Below are 15,822 nucleotides of genomic sequence, written 5' to 3' on the forward strand. Positions count from 1 at the left end.
ATAAAGTTCATTATTTTCCATAATGTAATGATGAAAATTTAACATTCATATATTTTAGATTCATTGCACACTAACTGAAATATTTCAGGTATTTTATTGTCTTAATACGGATGATTTTGGCATACAGCTCATGAAAACCCAAAATTCCTATCTCACAAAATTAGCATATTTCATCCGACCAATAAAAGAAAAGTGTTTTTAATACAAAATACGTCAACCTTCAAATAATCATGTACAGTTATGCACTCAATACTTGGTCGGGAATCCTTTTGCAGAAATGACTGCTTCAATGCAGCGTGGCATGGAGGCAATCAGCCTGTGGCACTGCTGAGGTCTTATGGAGGCCCAGGATGCTTCGATATCGGCCTTTAGCTCATCCAGAGTGTTGGGTCTTGAGTCTCTCAACGTTCTCTTCACAATATCCCACAGATTCTCTATGGGGTTCAGGTCAGGAGAGTTGGCAGGCCAATTGAGCACAGTGATACCATGGTCAGTAAACCATTTACCAGTGGTTTTGGCACTGTGAGCAGGTGCCAGGTCATGCTGAAAAATGAAATCTTCATCTCCATAAAGCTTTTCAGCAGATGGAAGCATGAAGTGCTCCAACATCTCCTGATAGCTAGCTGCATTGAACCTGCCCTTGATAAAACACAGTGGACCAACACCAGCAGCTGACACGGTACCCCAGACCATCACTGACTGTGGGTACTTGACACTGGACTTCTGGCATTTTGGCATTTCCTTCTCCCCAGTCTTCCTCCAGACTCTGGCACCTTGATTTCCGAATGACATGCAGAATTTGCTTTCATCTGAAAAAAGTACTTTGGACCACTGAGCAACAGTCCAGTGCTGCTTCTCTGTAGCCCAGGTCAGGCGCTACTGCCGCTGTTTCTGGTTCAAAAGTGGCTTGACCTGGGGAATGCGGCACCTGTAGCCCATTTCCTGCACACGCCTGTGCACGGTGGCTCTGGATGTTTCTACTCCAGACTCAGTCCACTGCTTCCGCAGGTCCCCCAGGGTCTGGAATCGGCCCTTCTCCACAATCTTCCTCAGGGTCCGGTCACCTCTTCTCGTTGTGCAGCGTTTTCTGCCACACTTTTTCCTTCCCACAGACTTCCCACTGAGGTGCCTTGATACAGCACTCTGGGAACAGCCTATTCGTTCAGAAATTTCTTTCTGTGTCTTACCCTCTTGCTTGAGGGTGTCAATAGTGGCCTTCTGGACAGCAGTCAGGTCGGCAGTCTTACCCATGATTGGGGTTTTGAGTGATGAACCAGGCTGGGAGTTTTAAAGGCCTCAGGAATCTTTTGCAGGTGTTTAGAGTTAACTCGTTGATTCAGATGATTAGATTCATAGCTCGTTTAGAGACCCTTTTAATGATATGCTAATTTTGTGAGATAGGAATTTTGGGTTTTCATGAGCTGTATGCCAAAATCATCCGTATTAAGACAATAAAAGACCTGAAATATTTCAGTTAGTGTTCAATGAATCTAAAATATATGAATGTTAAATTTTCTTCATGACATTATGGAAAATAATGAACTTTATCACAATATGCTAATATTTTGAGAAGGACCTGTACAATCAGTGCAGAACTACCCAGTCCAGGTTCACTTTTTTCACAAATTGCATTTTTAAGCTGATTGCTAGATGCTTGAACCCCAAAAACACAGTAAAATGTTGCCTTTTTGTGTTTTCAAATCTACAATATTTGTTTCATAAATTTCAAACTAAAGAATCTCTGCTCAGTGTAGAATTATCCAGTTAGGGTTTGATCAGTCTAAGGGTTGAAAGGTTGATTAGCCCAGAACAGTGAAGTCCTTTTGGTTTAATGTGAATAGGAAGCTCCAATGCAACCATTAACTTTAGCATTATTAGTGGCTGATAGTTAGCCAGTCATGACATTCTCAGGGTGCTTACAAGTTATCTATATGTTATGTGTAAGATGCTACAATGCTCTAGCCTTCTTCAGTGTTGGCAGCTCTCGCCCATGTAGCGGTCTTTATTAGTCAACTGTGTCAACACAACAGGGCAACCGGAGAGCTACTTCCTTTCTTCCTTCAAAATAAGAGTCTCCAACACACGTACAGGGTGTTCATATCCAGGGCTCATAATAGCTAAGTCTTAATTCACTAGACAAAAGAACATTCTGACAGCAACTGGATAACACTTCCTGGTTTGAATTGTACCTCAGGGGTCCACCATTTAACGGGCCCTGCCCTGGTCACAACTCTACAGTGCAGCGTCTCATCTCAGGGGTTTCCCAAGGCTCAGTTCTGGGACCTCCTCTCTTTGCCATATACATCACTTCACTGCACCGGATCATCTAATCACATGGCTTCTCATGTCACTGCTATGCTGACGATACCCAGCGGCCAAATGCATAAACATAAACAAGACAGACTTCGCTTTGGCGAGAAATATTGTAGCACCCCTAATCATCAAGAGTGTTAAATGAAAAGTTCAATAAGATGACACATACTTTAATGTTATTGTGAGCACACACAAAAGTATATATTGTTTTATAGATGTAGGCAGATTGTAAAACTATAAATATATTTCTTCTGTACACCAATTGCCCACTTTACTTGGGAAACCTTGCTAGTACTAAGTTTGACCCCCTTTTGCCCTCAGAACAGAACTGCCCTGATTATTTGTGGCATAGAATCAACAAGGAGTCTGAAACATTCCTCCATATTGACATGCAACCTTTAATATGCAGCACAATGGATCCGGTTACTTCACCCACATTTCTTTCCCTTTTATTGACGCTCAGTTTGATCTTCAGCAAGTAATCGTCACGTCTAAATGCATTGTGCCATGTGATCGGCTGATTCACTGTTTGTGTTTACAAGCAACTGAGCGGTTTCTAATAAATGCATGTCGAGTGCATGAGTTTTATAGATACTTTAGACTTGATGACAGTTTGCATGCATTAAAGCTTCTTTGCAGATATTTGGATGTGAGGAAGTGAAGTGTTTTATGGAGATGTCATTTTAGAACACAGACTTCCCTTTCTTTGCTGCTCTTTTCGTCAGTTTCACATTAACAACACCCAGTTAGTTTTTCAAGCAGCTTATTTTCAGTAACATACACAACAAAAAGAGATGTCAACGCCTACATTTCAGATCTAGCCGATAAGAATTTAAACCCAGAGCTTCACGTTTTTTGGCCTCAAAGGAGCCTCTTTACTGGATTTCTTTAGCTTGAGTTGCTTTTACTTACCTCTGGGACACACAGTAAATGGTAAAATTGAGGGTTTGTTATTTGTCAAAAAATTCGAACCTATTGAAAACAACTGTGTTCTGAAATAAAGGCTTGAAGTTTTTGATGCTAAAATAACCCAAACTCAGGACCTAACTGTTTTTCCTCCATCAGACCTCCCCAACACCCTACTACACCTTTTACTATGACACTGGCTTCTCTGATGAAGAGAAGGTGGAGGAGCAGGTCCTCCGTAACACCGTCAACAGCGAAGCTCTCATGACGGCGTTCCACCAAAGCCAGCCTGGAAACAATGAGAATAAGGTGGGAGAAGAAGAAAAATGCTCCTCCTTTCTCAAGTGTCTCTGAGATTTTTGCCCCTTTTAATACCTGAGGCACTTCTGTTTGTAAGAATATCGGTTTATTTATGTCAGAGCATGGAGCTGGTGAAGGAGCGACTGTGGGAGGACCATTTCACGGAGTTTGGCCGCGGCGTTCACATGTTTCGCACTGAAAAGATCCAAAGGCTGGTTGCTATGGGGATCCCAGAGTCACTGCGAGGGGAGCTCTGGATGACGTTTTCTGGTAAGAGGAAGCTGAAAACGAACTGGAAAACGACTTTGTGCACAGGCAACTCAGTAACACTGAGATATCTGCACCTCTAGTAAAGACGTGTAAGAATCTTAAAATAAATTGGGCTTTTATTGTAGAAGCAACATCTGATGCTGAAACATTTGAAAAAGGCCAAACCGTTCATCACATTTATTTCCACAGATGTCTGTTTTAAGGACTGCGATGGGGAAATGTTTGTGTTTTCTACTTAGCTATTTCTGTGATGTTCTGGATCATTATTCTGCTCCAAGATCTAATGATGACTTATTTGTAGTCTTCTTAAGACCAGACAGTTATTTTAAATTGCCTGGTATTTCAAATAAGTATTGCTGCTATGCACTAACAAGTATCTGAGGTCATTTTGAGGAGTAACAGGCCCACAGCATCACAGATTCTCTACCATAGTTAACAGTAGGTATAAGGTACTTGTCCCGCTTGTCATATGTCCAAAGCACAGAGTTCAAGTTAAAGTGCCAGTAGAGTTTAGCAATTACCCCCCCGCACACAGAAAGAAGTACAGATACCTTCACTTCCTCTTCTGTCTATCAGCTTTGGAACCTTTTCAGCCAGAATTAATGTCTGCAGGTTTATTTTGATCTGTTGTCAGTTCTTGTGTTCAGTCTCCCTTCAAGGTATTGAACCGGTCCCAGCCAGGGGTGAAGGAGAACTGGTTGTTGGCCCAAAAAAAAGAAACTGGCACTGAGTAGAAGTACCTGTCATACAGCTGTAATTCTAATGAACAGTTCATAGTATTTCTCAGATTATTTCCACTTAGGAAAACAAAAGCAAAGTGTGAAAAGTGTCCCTTCCTGATCGTCTGCTTCTATTTATAAAGCTGTGCTTCAGAAACAGAAAATCTCAGTGTTGCAGAATTTTCCATTGTTTGTCCACTTTTTCAGCTCTGCTTGGTTCGGTTCAGAAGCCTAAACATACATGTTACAACATGCACAAACTGTATCTTTCACTTCTTTCACAAGTCCAGTGAAGCTTGACATATAACCTCTTGGTCGTATGCATTGTTATCTTGTTTCTGCGTCTGTTTTGTGCAGATGCATGCACTGAGCTGGAGTCCCACCAAGGCTACTATGCCAGCCTGGTGCAGAAGTCGATGGGCCACAGCAACCTGGCTACGGATGAGATAGAGCGTGATCTGCACCGTTCGCTGCCGGACCACCCGGCTTTCCAAAACCCCACTGGCATAGCCGCGCTCAGACGAGTCCTCACTGCCTACGCTCACCGCAACCCAAAGATTGGATACTGTCAGGTAAAAGATTTTAATAATGTTAACATACACGGTAGATTAAACATTTCTTCAACATACAGAGTTATGCAAAAGTCTTAATACACCTTGAATATTTTCAAATTTTGACACAACAAACATCTCTGTTTACGTGGGATTTTATGCGATAGACCAACACAAAGTAGTTTTACTTTGTAGTTCTGAGTGTAAATGCAGTCATTGTGTGAAGGCATCACATCAGGTCAGGGATTGAGGTGTGGAGAATATCCCAAGCTTTGAACATCTCACAGAGAACTGTTTAACAATTAATCTCTTCTGAGTCAATGCTTTGTTAAACCACGCATACATTATCAGATCCTATACCAGGTTTTCATATTAAGAGACTGAAGTATTTTGCTTATTCTTCTTTGCAAAATTAGGGATATTATCCCACTGAAAGGTGAACCTCCACCCCTCTCCCAGATCTTTTTGAACCGCTAACAGGTTTTGGTCCAGGGTGGTGTGGTATTTAGCTCCATCCATTTTCCTATCAACTCTCACCAGCCTCTGTGTCCTAGCTGCAGAAAATCACCATCACAGCATGATGCTGCCACCACCGAGTTTCACTGTAGGAATGGTGTATTTAGGATGACCTTCAGTGTTAGTTTACCTCCACAAATAGCATTTTCCACAAAGTCCAAAAAGTTCAAATTTGGTTCTTCTGACCAGAGCACCTTGTTTTAAATGTTTGCTCTGTCCCCTACATGGCTTCTGTCAAACTAGAAATGGGACTTTTTGTGGCTTTCTTCTTCCCGCTCTTTCGTGAAATGCAACTTATAGTTGCTTTTCAGTTGCCCGTTAACAGTTATAGTTGCCCGTTAACAGTTATAGTTGCCCGTTAACAGTTATAGTTGCCCGTTAACAGTTATAGTTGCCCGTTAACAGTTATAGTTGCCCGTTAACAGTTATAGTTGCCCGTTAACAGTTATAGTTGCCCGTTAACAGATTCAGAACCTCCTCACAGCTGCCCTGCTGCATTTATACTGAGAATAAATTACACCCAGGTGAAATCTGTTTACTATAACGAAGGAAATTGGCTTTTATTCAGGGGCATTAAAGCAAACGGGGCTCAATAAAATTTTCAGGGTTTTTTTGTTAAAAACTTTTAAAAGTTTATCTTTATCCTTCACAATTGTGGGCTACTACGTTTCTGTCAATCAACTTCTTGCTCCAGCTTCTGACTTTCGTGTATTTTTTTCTTCTTTGCTCCTCCTGTGTAGTCTATGAACATCCTGACGTCTGTCCTGCTGCTGTATGCCAAAGAAGAAGAAGCTTTCTGGCTGCTGGTGGCTGTATGTGAGACGATGCTGCCTGACTACTTCAACCGCAGGGTCATTGGTAAGGGACTCAGGGAAAGGACCAGCGAAAGCAAAAAGTCTGAGCCTACAAGCTGTTTATTTTGTTGTGGTTTTATTTTCTAAGCTGTTGCTTCTCAGACACCAGAAGCGTCCAGATAAGCTTCTTTTTAGCCTTTAAACGAAGGGCTTATTTCCTCTGTTTTAGAGGCTGTTTATTTTCGGCCTGCCAGGTGCTTTTGAAGCAATTTCCGCTCCCTTCTAATGTCCATGTTTGCAGGCTTCTTTCATCTTTAAAGCAGCTGTGATTGTTTTCTGAGAATCTCTTGTGAGGCATAGATTAGACGCACATTAATAGGTAGAGTCATTTTTATCTTGAGGTAAAATCTCAGACAAAACAACAACAACTTAATCTAAGTATAAACCTGTCTGTGTAATTTATGAATCTGTATCACTGGTGCTAAAGTCTGGACCTAAAACACAGAATATAGTGCTGAACAGTCAGAAGTAGTCTGGGGTGTTCTCTTCCCACTCCTCTTCTTCCTCTACATAAATGCCTGCCCCTTAGCGGACCCGTCTGTGAAACTCCTGAAGTTTGCAGATGACACCACTGTTAATGGAAAAATGCAGGACAGTGATGAGTCTGCATACAGGAGGTGGATCAGCTGGTACGCTGGTGTGGTCAGAACCTCCTGGAACTTAACCAACTCAAGACTGCGGAGATGATGGTGGGCTTTCGGAGAACATCACCCCCACAATCCCCTCACCATCCTCAACGACACTGTGTCTGCTGTTGACCACTTCTGGTTCCTAGGAACCACCATTTCTCGAGACCTGAGATTGTCCTCACACATAGACAATGTTCGGAAGAAGGCTCAGCAAAGACTTTACAACTCAAGAAGTACAACGATCCACAGGAGCTGCTGGTCATCTTCTACACGGCCATAATTCAGTCTGTCCTGTCTTCGTCCATCTCAGTGTGGTTTGGCACATCCACAAAACAGGACAGGTCCAGACAACAATGAACAATCAGGTCTGCAGAGAGAATCATCAGGGTTGACCTTCCCTCCATCCAGGACCTATACAGGTATAGGGTCAGGGAAAGGGCAGCCAAAATCTCTGCAGACCCCACACACCCTGCACACAAACTGTTTAGGCTTCTGCCCACAGGTTGGAGCTACAGAGCGATGTCTTCTAAAACCAGCCGCCACAGAGACAGTTTCTTCCTCCAGGCTGTTTCTCTGATGAACACTTGCTGCCATCTAGTGGCCAGAACCATAACGACATACTATAACATAAAACTTAAATGACATTTTTTTTTTTTTATTTAGTTAAAATTTTCTGTTTTTTTGGTCATTTACAAATCCATTTATCAGAAATGTAGGTTTTTTTAAAATATGCTAAAAACAAATCTGTAATTAATGATTAGCAGAAAAAGTTAAAAAGGAATGACATTCACTGGATTGACTGACCAATTTTGTTGCAGTGAGGGAATTTCAATAGGTTAGATGAGTAGTAGATTTGTTATTGTTACATTACTCTTCTTTTAGTCAGAAGGTTAAGTCAAGGCTCAAGATTAATTCTCCCCTTCGTCATTTCATTGCCCTATTTTGTACCCATGTGCTGCATCTATAAACAAAACACTACATCAACAAACTCAACCCTTATATATCAGGTTATTTCACTTACATAGTTAAATATTTTGATGAATTATGGAGAAAAAGATTTATGAAAACTACTGTACTTTAATGTGATCGCATATTCTGAAGTTTTTTTTTATTAAACCTGTTTTCCATTTATTGTGGTTGAGATCCACATTTGGGCTAGTTGACTCTTATAGTTTAAGACAGGTTAGGAGCCCTTGCTCAAATCCAAATATCTATGAGGCATCTCCTGCTGGTATAATGTATTACAGTCTCATAATGACTTCCCTCACAGCAGACTTTGAGTAGAATACACAATTCAATTCAAAGATACTTTCTTGATCCCTGAGGGGAAATTAGAATTCCAGTACAACCCATCCAAACATACATCATGACACAAGACAAGGGGGGACGGGTCACCGAGGCTTTGCTGCCCGCTCACAGGCGCTGCCCTAGCTAGATGAGAAAAGAGGCCACATTAGGAAAGTAGAGGGAAAAAAATCATATTTCACAGTTTATCCTTAGCAGGATACAGTTTGAGATTGCAAAAAACCTCAGCACAAAGAATCAACAAGTTTACAAAACAACATCATGCCAGGAATGGTGAAGGTGGTGTGAGGGGTGCATATGTTTATCTTGAGCATGTGTGTGTGTGCAAGTAAGTCCATGAAGCACTGTCACAGAGGCCATTGTCCTTGATGGTTCGTTGGAATGTTCATCAACCGGCCACAAAGTTCTGAGCAGGTCCACAGGTGTCCTCAGGGAAGGGAGGGAGCAGAGCGTCATGTTTACATAACTTCCAGGAGAAGTTGAAGATAGCCAGCCATTGAGGCCGTGCAGGGAAGCCAGATTCAGAAAAACAACAATTATTTGGGTTAGGCTGACTCTTAATTTTCCATCAGCCTTGAGAGTCTCACTGGTGCTTCTCAAAGGCGAATCCAAACAGACAAATTACTGGTCTTTCTGCCAGATCCGAGCGAACAACTTTCTCCAAGATTTATCCCATTTCACCCCTGAATCCAGGAACCGCAACCTGCCTGCGATCCTGTATAAGGATCACATCCAGTCTGCGATTCAGCTCACGTAACATCTCAGTCTGAGTGTTGATCGCCCTGAAGATCCCATCACACATGCCAGGCAGCCTCACAATGCCCAGAACAGCTCCTGACACTCGGAATTTCTCGATATACCAGGTAACCGCTGACTCCAAAAAGCAGAAATCCTGATATCAAACATCCAATTATATACATATCTTCCACATCCTCGACTGACATTATCGACAAACACACAATCCTCCACTTCTGCCAGGAGTCCATCGTGTATCCAGAGAAAAACGTCCTGTCCGGACAAGTTGGGCTGTCCTTCACCCTGTCTTCTCCTCGAGAAAATTTGATCAATTGCATTGAGAGACCAGCTGACCAAATCCATAACTAAGAATTTGGAAGATGTGCAAAAAGAGGCTCCAAAGACAAGACACAGAGCTGAAGCAGGGCAGATATGGGAGGGGGTGGGAGACAGAGAAAAAGCGTCCTCTTCCAGCGAGAGCAGAAAAATTCTTTAAGTCTTCGGTTTTCAAAGTGGGTACAAAATGTCCCCAGCGCAGGTACTGGTTGACTCCCTCAGTGTTTATCAGTAGACTATGTGTCACCTTTGTGGTGTCTATCTGCTAGAGTGTGTAATAGCAGGAGTCCAATCCTCCAATCTAAGTGTTGCTGCAGCATTGTAATCAACCCGGTTGCAGACTGTTCCACAATCAAACCCGATATACTAAACTTTATATAAAAACCCTAGGTCATTTGTCCTCGTAATGTACGTGAATGAGGATTCTTATCCACATCCTAATAAAAGTGAAAATATCAGAATTTATACTTTATCATCATGCTGTGTGTGTGTGTGTGTGTGTGTGTGTGTGTGTATGTGTGTGTGTGTGTGTGAGAGAAAGCTCATCTATAAGTAATAATAAGAAAGGTTATTCCTAACACATGGTGAAACGTCCTGTAGCATGCAGCTCTTATTTTCTACCCAGCGATTTCAGTACTAAAATGTACAAAAAGTACAAAATGACAAAGATAACATACAACCAGACTCCATGATGATGGCTTTGTTTATGTGATATTAATTCTGATTAAACAGCAAGGGTCTTTGATAATAATAATAATTGTTGGACCTGCATCCCGACCACATGCCTTTTAAAACAATGATCCTAAAGCTAGTTTAGAACAGTCTGGCATTGTCTGGGTTAAAAAAAAAACCACAAAACTCTTTAAAAATCCCTTTGATGCCTGTAAATGTCTTATAAACATTGACTCACACACCAATGATCCCCTCACACATGTCCAGTAAATCACCCAGTGATGAACCCCGGCACCAATAAAGAAGGTGGATCTGGGAATGTTTGGTATTTAGAACGAGATATTCCAGAATCAAGCTGAAATCTGGATTTACCTGACAGCTGAAATACTGCTACTGTCTTCTGGGCCCTCCAGAGAAGGAAGGCACAGAAGCAAAGAAAGCAGGACACTGTGTGAGATGATGCGCTGTAAAACAGGGTTTTGTGAACATCTTAAAAAAAAAAAAGACAAAAATATTATTATTTAAACTGTTAAGCATCTTAAAAGGCTGCCAGCATTTCCCAATCCAGCTAGTTCCATGATAGGTAAAGACATGGATTAACTTTGCTGTAACACTTTCAGCCCTCCTGTTATCTGCTAAAGTTCAACTCCCTCTTTAAAAGCAGCATGTTAAATGAGCAACCTGCCTCACCCCTGGAGAAAACACAGGCTCCTTTTAAAACACATTTTTGTCTTTCATCTGACTTTATTTTAAACGCCGCTGATACTGAACATTGCTTTGAGTTTCCCTCCTTCAGTAACAACTTCTACTTTGAAAAGTAGTGTTGTTGTTGGCTCTTCAGGTCAGGTGCACTCACTAACCAATAAAAGGTGGACACACAAAGGTGTACCTTTACACACAGAAGTGTGTCCAGATTTGCACCTTTATCAGACACCTTCCCTGCAGATGTTGGTCATTTCCAACCACTCAGTGACTTTGTAACAACGTTTTCCCAGAAGTGGTAAACCACAGCACATCCCTGCTTGAAATTGCTCCTGGATGTAGAATTGTTTAAATTTGGCCCAAAACATTAAAGTCGTCCTATAAAGAGCTATATAGTCATTTCTTTGTATTAATATTATTTATTGTTATTTTTATTTAAATGCACAAATAAATGATTAAATTAGTGTTTTACATATTTGCTACATTTCAGGATTTTTTGATCCAGCGGATTGGCAACATGTCACAAAGTAGATTTTGAGGAAGATGAAAATATATTTCGTTGTCATATTTAGAGCTTCCCTCCTTTCCCACCCGCAAACCCACTACTTGTTGCCTTTTTCCCAAATTTCCCTTTGGGATGAATACAGTATTTTGAATTGTTGCTTGACCCCCCTTCTTACCCTGCAGGAGCTCAGGTGGACCAGTCGGTGTTTGAGGAGCTGATCAGGGAGCGTTTACCGGAGTTGGCAGAGCAGGTCCCGGATCTGTCTACGCTCTCCTCCGTCTCCCTCTCGTGGTTCCTCACCCTCTTCCTCAGCGTCCTGCCTTTCCAAAGTGCCGTGTGTGTGGTGGACTGCTTCTTCTTCCAGGGGATCAAAGTCATCTTCCAGCTCGGTCTGGCCGTGCTGGACGCCAACTCTGCCCAGCTGTCCGCTTGCACGGATGACGGACAGGCACTCATGATCCTCACCAGGTGGATTCTCTCCCACTGTGTGATTGAAGTCAGTTTTAATCAGCTGCGATCTGGTTCTGTCTATCGTTTGGGAGTCACACCTTATACATAAAACAGATGGAATTGTGTGAGATTAAAGCATAAATTGCTGTTTATTTATGACTTCATACAAAAAGGGTTTGCATATGATTTAAGCTCTCATTTTCAGCCAAAATGACCTCCATCATTATGACCTCTGCAGTTTCTTAGAACAGGTTGGAAATACAGAGTCAGCTTGTGTTCCGTCGACCCCGCCCGCTGCAGAGGAAAACAGCTGCAGTGACACAGATATTCCCACTGGGAGACACACAAACATCACCGACCTCATCAGTGAGGCCTTAGGGGTGAGTGCAGTGTAGATATAATAGAAAAATATATTATTAGTGTCAAATACTTTATTGTTCATATATTTTCTTTTAGAGGGTTTTCATGTTTACCAGCTTTTGTATTAGTCAGTTTTATCCCCACAAGAAAACTGTTTTACTGTATTTACATAGCAATATGGCATCTCACTTGTTAATATATTGGGATGTCAGAAGGTTTTTGTAAGAAAAAAGCTGATTCAGCATGGTATATCATCCTATTTGTGTTCTCTCTTGACAGAAATTCAGAGACCTGACAGTGCAGCAGATTGAGCGCCTTCGCTGTCTCCACAGAGTCCGTGTGCTGCAGGCCCATGAAGACACCATCAAAGACAACACTGTGAGCAGATTTTTGTTCTTTTTAAGCCATGAGTGAAATGTTCCTTGTTCGCTGTACCAGGCTGCTATGCAAGACCCCCGTGCTCGCTCTAATTACATTCTTCAGCTTTTTTATTTAAAGTTACGGCAGCTAAAACATTTATATCAAATAGAGCGACAGAAAAGAGTGTTGTTCTTGATGCAAGGGAGAGCAGCGGTTAGTTCATCAAGTAAAGAACAGCGTTAAGTTCAAACTTTCTTAAAAAGACACTCCTCTAATAACCTTGCTCACTTGAATGTGCCTGCACACAAACAGGTAATAAAGATCTTACAGGTTTTTTCAGCACAGACATTCAGTACTATAAATAAGCCTCTATTACTCTGTTCCTGGGGTGAGGGATCAATTTAGCTTTGGATTAAACAGCTTTGATCGATTAAATCAACAAACGCTCATGTGCTCTGTGGGTTGGCATGTAGCTGAGACTGGTTTCCTCAGATGTCTCCATCTCTCCTGAGAATCTGGATGACCTGTATGACCTCTTTAAGGTAGGTTCCCATTCCACCTCTGATGACTAATATCCTCAGTCTTTTATGAAAATGTATCATTTAAAAAGGTTTCTCTTCCTTGGCCTTCCAGACGGAGCACTTTATCACTCTGTATTGGGGTGACAGCAGCTCTGCGGCAGCAGCAGAGGCTGCGGCCTGGCAACACACCGACTCCGGTCACTCTTTCGTAGAGCGCCTGTATCGGCTGGACCGACCACAGTTCAAAAGTCTCTTTGGGCTGCTGGCGCCGTGGTCGTCTGGGTCAAGTCAGCACACAGACATACTGGCCAACCGCACCTTCATCCTGCTGGACCAGGACCGTGACAACCTGGTCACCTTCAAGGAGTTCGCCAGCTGGCTGGGTGGGTGTGGAGAGAATATAAGCTTGATTGAAATACAAAACTGCCTTTCTGAATTTTTTCTTTCTTTTCACTACAGACACACTCTACTGTGAAGATCTGAATGAGAAAATAAGGTTACTGTACCGTCTCCACATCCCTCCAGGTGTGATTATCTGTGAAAATGATGAAAGAATCAGAGTTTGTAGATGCTGTCAGGACTGAAGTGACACAGCTCTTCTCTGTGTATCTGTATGGCTTTAGCTCTGACTGAGAGTGAGGATGAACCTTCCCTGACGAGCCCCCTGCTGTCCACAAACAGGCCCCTTTACGTTAACAAGGAGACCCCTGGTTGGTCTGAACTCACACAATGTTTTCCTCAAAATCTGCATAAATCTGACATGTCTTTTTCAGTACCTTCTACAGTCTTATATTGTTATTTCTTTTTTTTTAAACAAAAACAGTTTTTGTATCTTGGCTTGACCCACCTGTTAGGGTTATTATATAAACCAACCTCTATACTCCATTTACTGTCATGGACATGCTATGGACTCCTCGTCGTAGTCGTTCCGCCTCATCCGGGACCGGGTTGCGGATGCAGCAGACTCAGTAGAGACACCCAGACGGCCCTCTCCCCAGACACCACCTCCTGCTCCTCCGGGAGGAGTCCAAGGCGCTCCCAGGCTGTCCTGGGCCGTTCCCTGGGCCTCCTCCCGGTGGGATGTACCTGCGAAACCTTCCAAGGGAGGCGTCCTGGAGGCATCTGGTATAGATGCCCGAGCCACCTCAGCTGGCTCCTCTCGATGTGGAGGAGCAGCGGCTCAACGCCGAGCTCCTCACCTATCTCTAAGGGAGTGCCCGGCCACCCTACGGAGGAAGCTCATTTCAGCCGCTTGTTTCCGGGATCTCGTTCTTTCGGTCATGACCCAAAGTTCATGGCCATAGGTGAGGGTAGGAACGTAGACCGACCGATAAATCGAGAGCTTTGCTTTTCGGCTCAGTTCTCTCCTCACCACAACGGACCGGCACAGTGGCCCCATTACTGCGGCAGCCGCACCGATCCGTCTGTCGATCTCCCGCTCCATTTTTCCCTCACTCGTGAACAAGACCCCGAGATACTTAAACTCCTCCACTTGAGGCAGGAACTCCCCTCCAACCTGAAGAGGACAAGCCACACCTTTCCCGTCGAGAACCATGGCCTCGGACTTGGAGGAGCTGATCTTCATCGCAGCCGCTTCACACTCGGCTGCGAACCTCAATCATGATGAAGTCACCTCAGTGCTCCTTACTAGCAAAGTGACCATTCCACAGATTTTATCTCAAGCAACATGCAGCATTGCTGTTGTTTTTAAGTTCATTTTAGCTCAGGGTGTTTTCTAGAAAGTTTTAAGGCTTGTTAGGTTTGAAAGCTCCCTGAGTTAAGTAATAGTAACATTTATGTTGAGCGTGCAGGGGATGTTTTCCTCTGATGAGCATGTAGTCTGCAGATTAGAAGCTTTCTTTAAGATGTAGCAAGATTTTACTTGTTCTTAACGTAAAGACAATAGTTTCATCGTCTTTTAGCAATACAAGTCACAAACCTTATACAATTGTTTCCTTTTCCTTTGTATTCATTTGCAAAAGCATGTATACCTTTTGAACATCATATTTTGTGAATGTGCCACAACAGAAGTCAATTTATTTCATTGGGATTTTCTGTGACAGACCAACACACAGTAACACCTAAGTGTGAGGTGGAAAACACAATCAATTGTTCTTTAAGATTATCCCAAATATGTCAGTCAAAAAGTTAGATTTTGCTCTCATCATAGCGGAGCACCTTGTTTCCCAGAATGCATGACTAATAACTGTCCTATTAGTAGATTCTCCCACCTGAGCTGGAGATCTCTGTAGCTCCTCCAGAGCCATGGGCAACAGTTGGCTAATTAGTTTTCTCCATGCCCAGCCTGTCTGTTTCAGTGGCAAAATGTGTCTTGATAGACTTATATTTGTGCTGCACCAGTTCCATTGCCAGATCGAAGGGAGCTGAATACCAATCCAATGGGACTTGCCATAATTAAGTGAAGCACGTTTTATGTTTTCAGTCATAAAAACAATTGAAAACCAGGTTGTAAAATTCCAGGAAAATACTTTGTATGCTTGGGTTGCATGACAAAATGTGGAAAAATCCAAGTGGACTTGCATTAGGCAATGCGTTCATATGAATGCCTGTAAATGTAATTCCTGATGTAAATGCATCTGCTCATGTAGTTCCAGACAGTGGAGAAGAAGTAAAAGACTACCAGGAGCAGCTGAAGCAGATGCTGCAGGACTTGGTCAAAGAGAAGGAGAAAGACGTGGACAAACCTCTGCCGCTTATGAATCAGGTGCTGAAACGAGGGCGACTATGTTCTGTTCCATCGCCGATGTCATAAAGATCTTATGTGGAAACTAATTATGAGTTGAAAACATGTTTATTG

The 15,822-nt window shown here is 42.6% G+C and overlaps 1 protein-coding gene across 2 annotated transcripts in view; it reads left to right on the top strand.

The window, feature by feature from the left end:
- LOC124871300 (TBC1 domain family member 8) overlaps window positions 1–15,822 on the top strand; it is a 45,699-nt gene that overhangs the window by 28,335 nt on the left and 1,542 nt on the right. For both annotated transcript variants that reach the window (XR_007038994.1, XM_047370511.1), the window contains exons 8-19: window positions 3,379–3,528; window positions 3,639–3,789; window positions 4,866–5,080; window positions 6,316–6,433; window positions 11,496–11,781; window positions 12,002–12,143; window positions 12,403–12,501; window positions 12,957–13,025; window positions 13,117–13,387; window positions 13,464–13,529; window positions 13,628–13,714; window positions 15,614–15,729. Coding sequence is in view for 1 of the 2 variants with exons in the window: in XM_047370511.1 (XP_047226467.1) it covers window positions 3,379–3,528; window positions 3,639–3,789; window positions 4,866–5,080; window positions 6,316–6,433; window positions 11,496–11,781; window positions 12,002–12,143; window positions 12,403–12,501; window positions 12,957–13,025; window positions 13,117–13,387; window positions 13,464–13,529; window positions 13,628–13,714; window positions 15,614–15,729 (1,770 nt within the window). In the remaining variant the exon portion in view is untranslated. The remainder of the gene's footprint in view (window positions 1–3,378; window positions 3,529–3,638; window positions 3,790–4,865; window positions 5,081–6,315; window positions 6,434–11,495; window positions 11,782–12,001; window positions 12,144–12,402; window positions 12,502–12,956; window positions 13,026–13,116; window positions 13,388–13,463; window positions 13,530–13,627; window positions 13,715–15,613; window positions 15,730–15,822) is intronic.

The sequence above is a fragment of the Girardinichthys multiradiatus genome, chromosome 7, assembly GCF_021462225.1.
Source record: "Girardinichthys multiradiatus isolate DD_20200921_A chromosome 7, DD_fGirMul_XY1, whole genome shotgun sequence".
Classification (NCBI taxonomy): Eukaryota; Metazoa; Chordata; class Actinopteri; order Cyprinodontiformes; family Goodeidae; genus Girardinichthys; species Girardinichthys multiradiatus.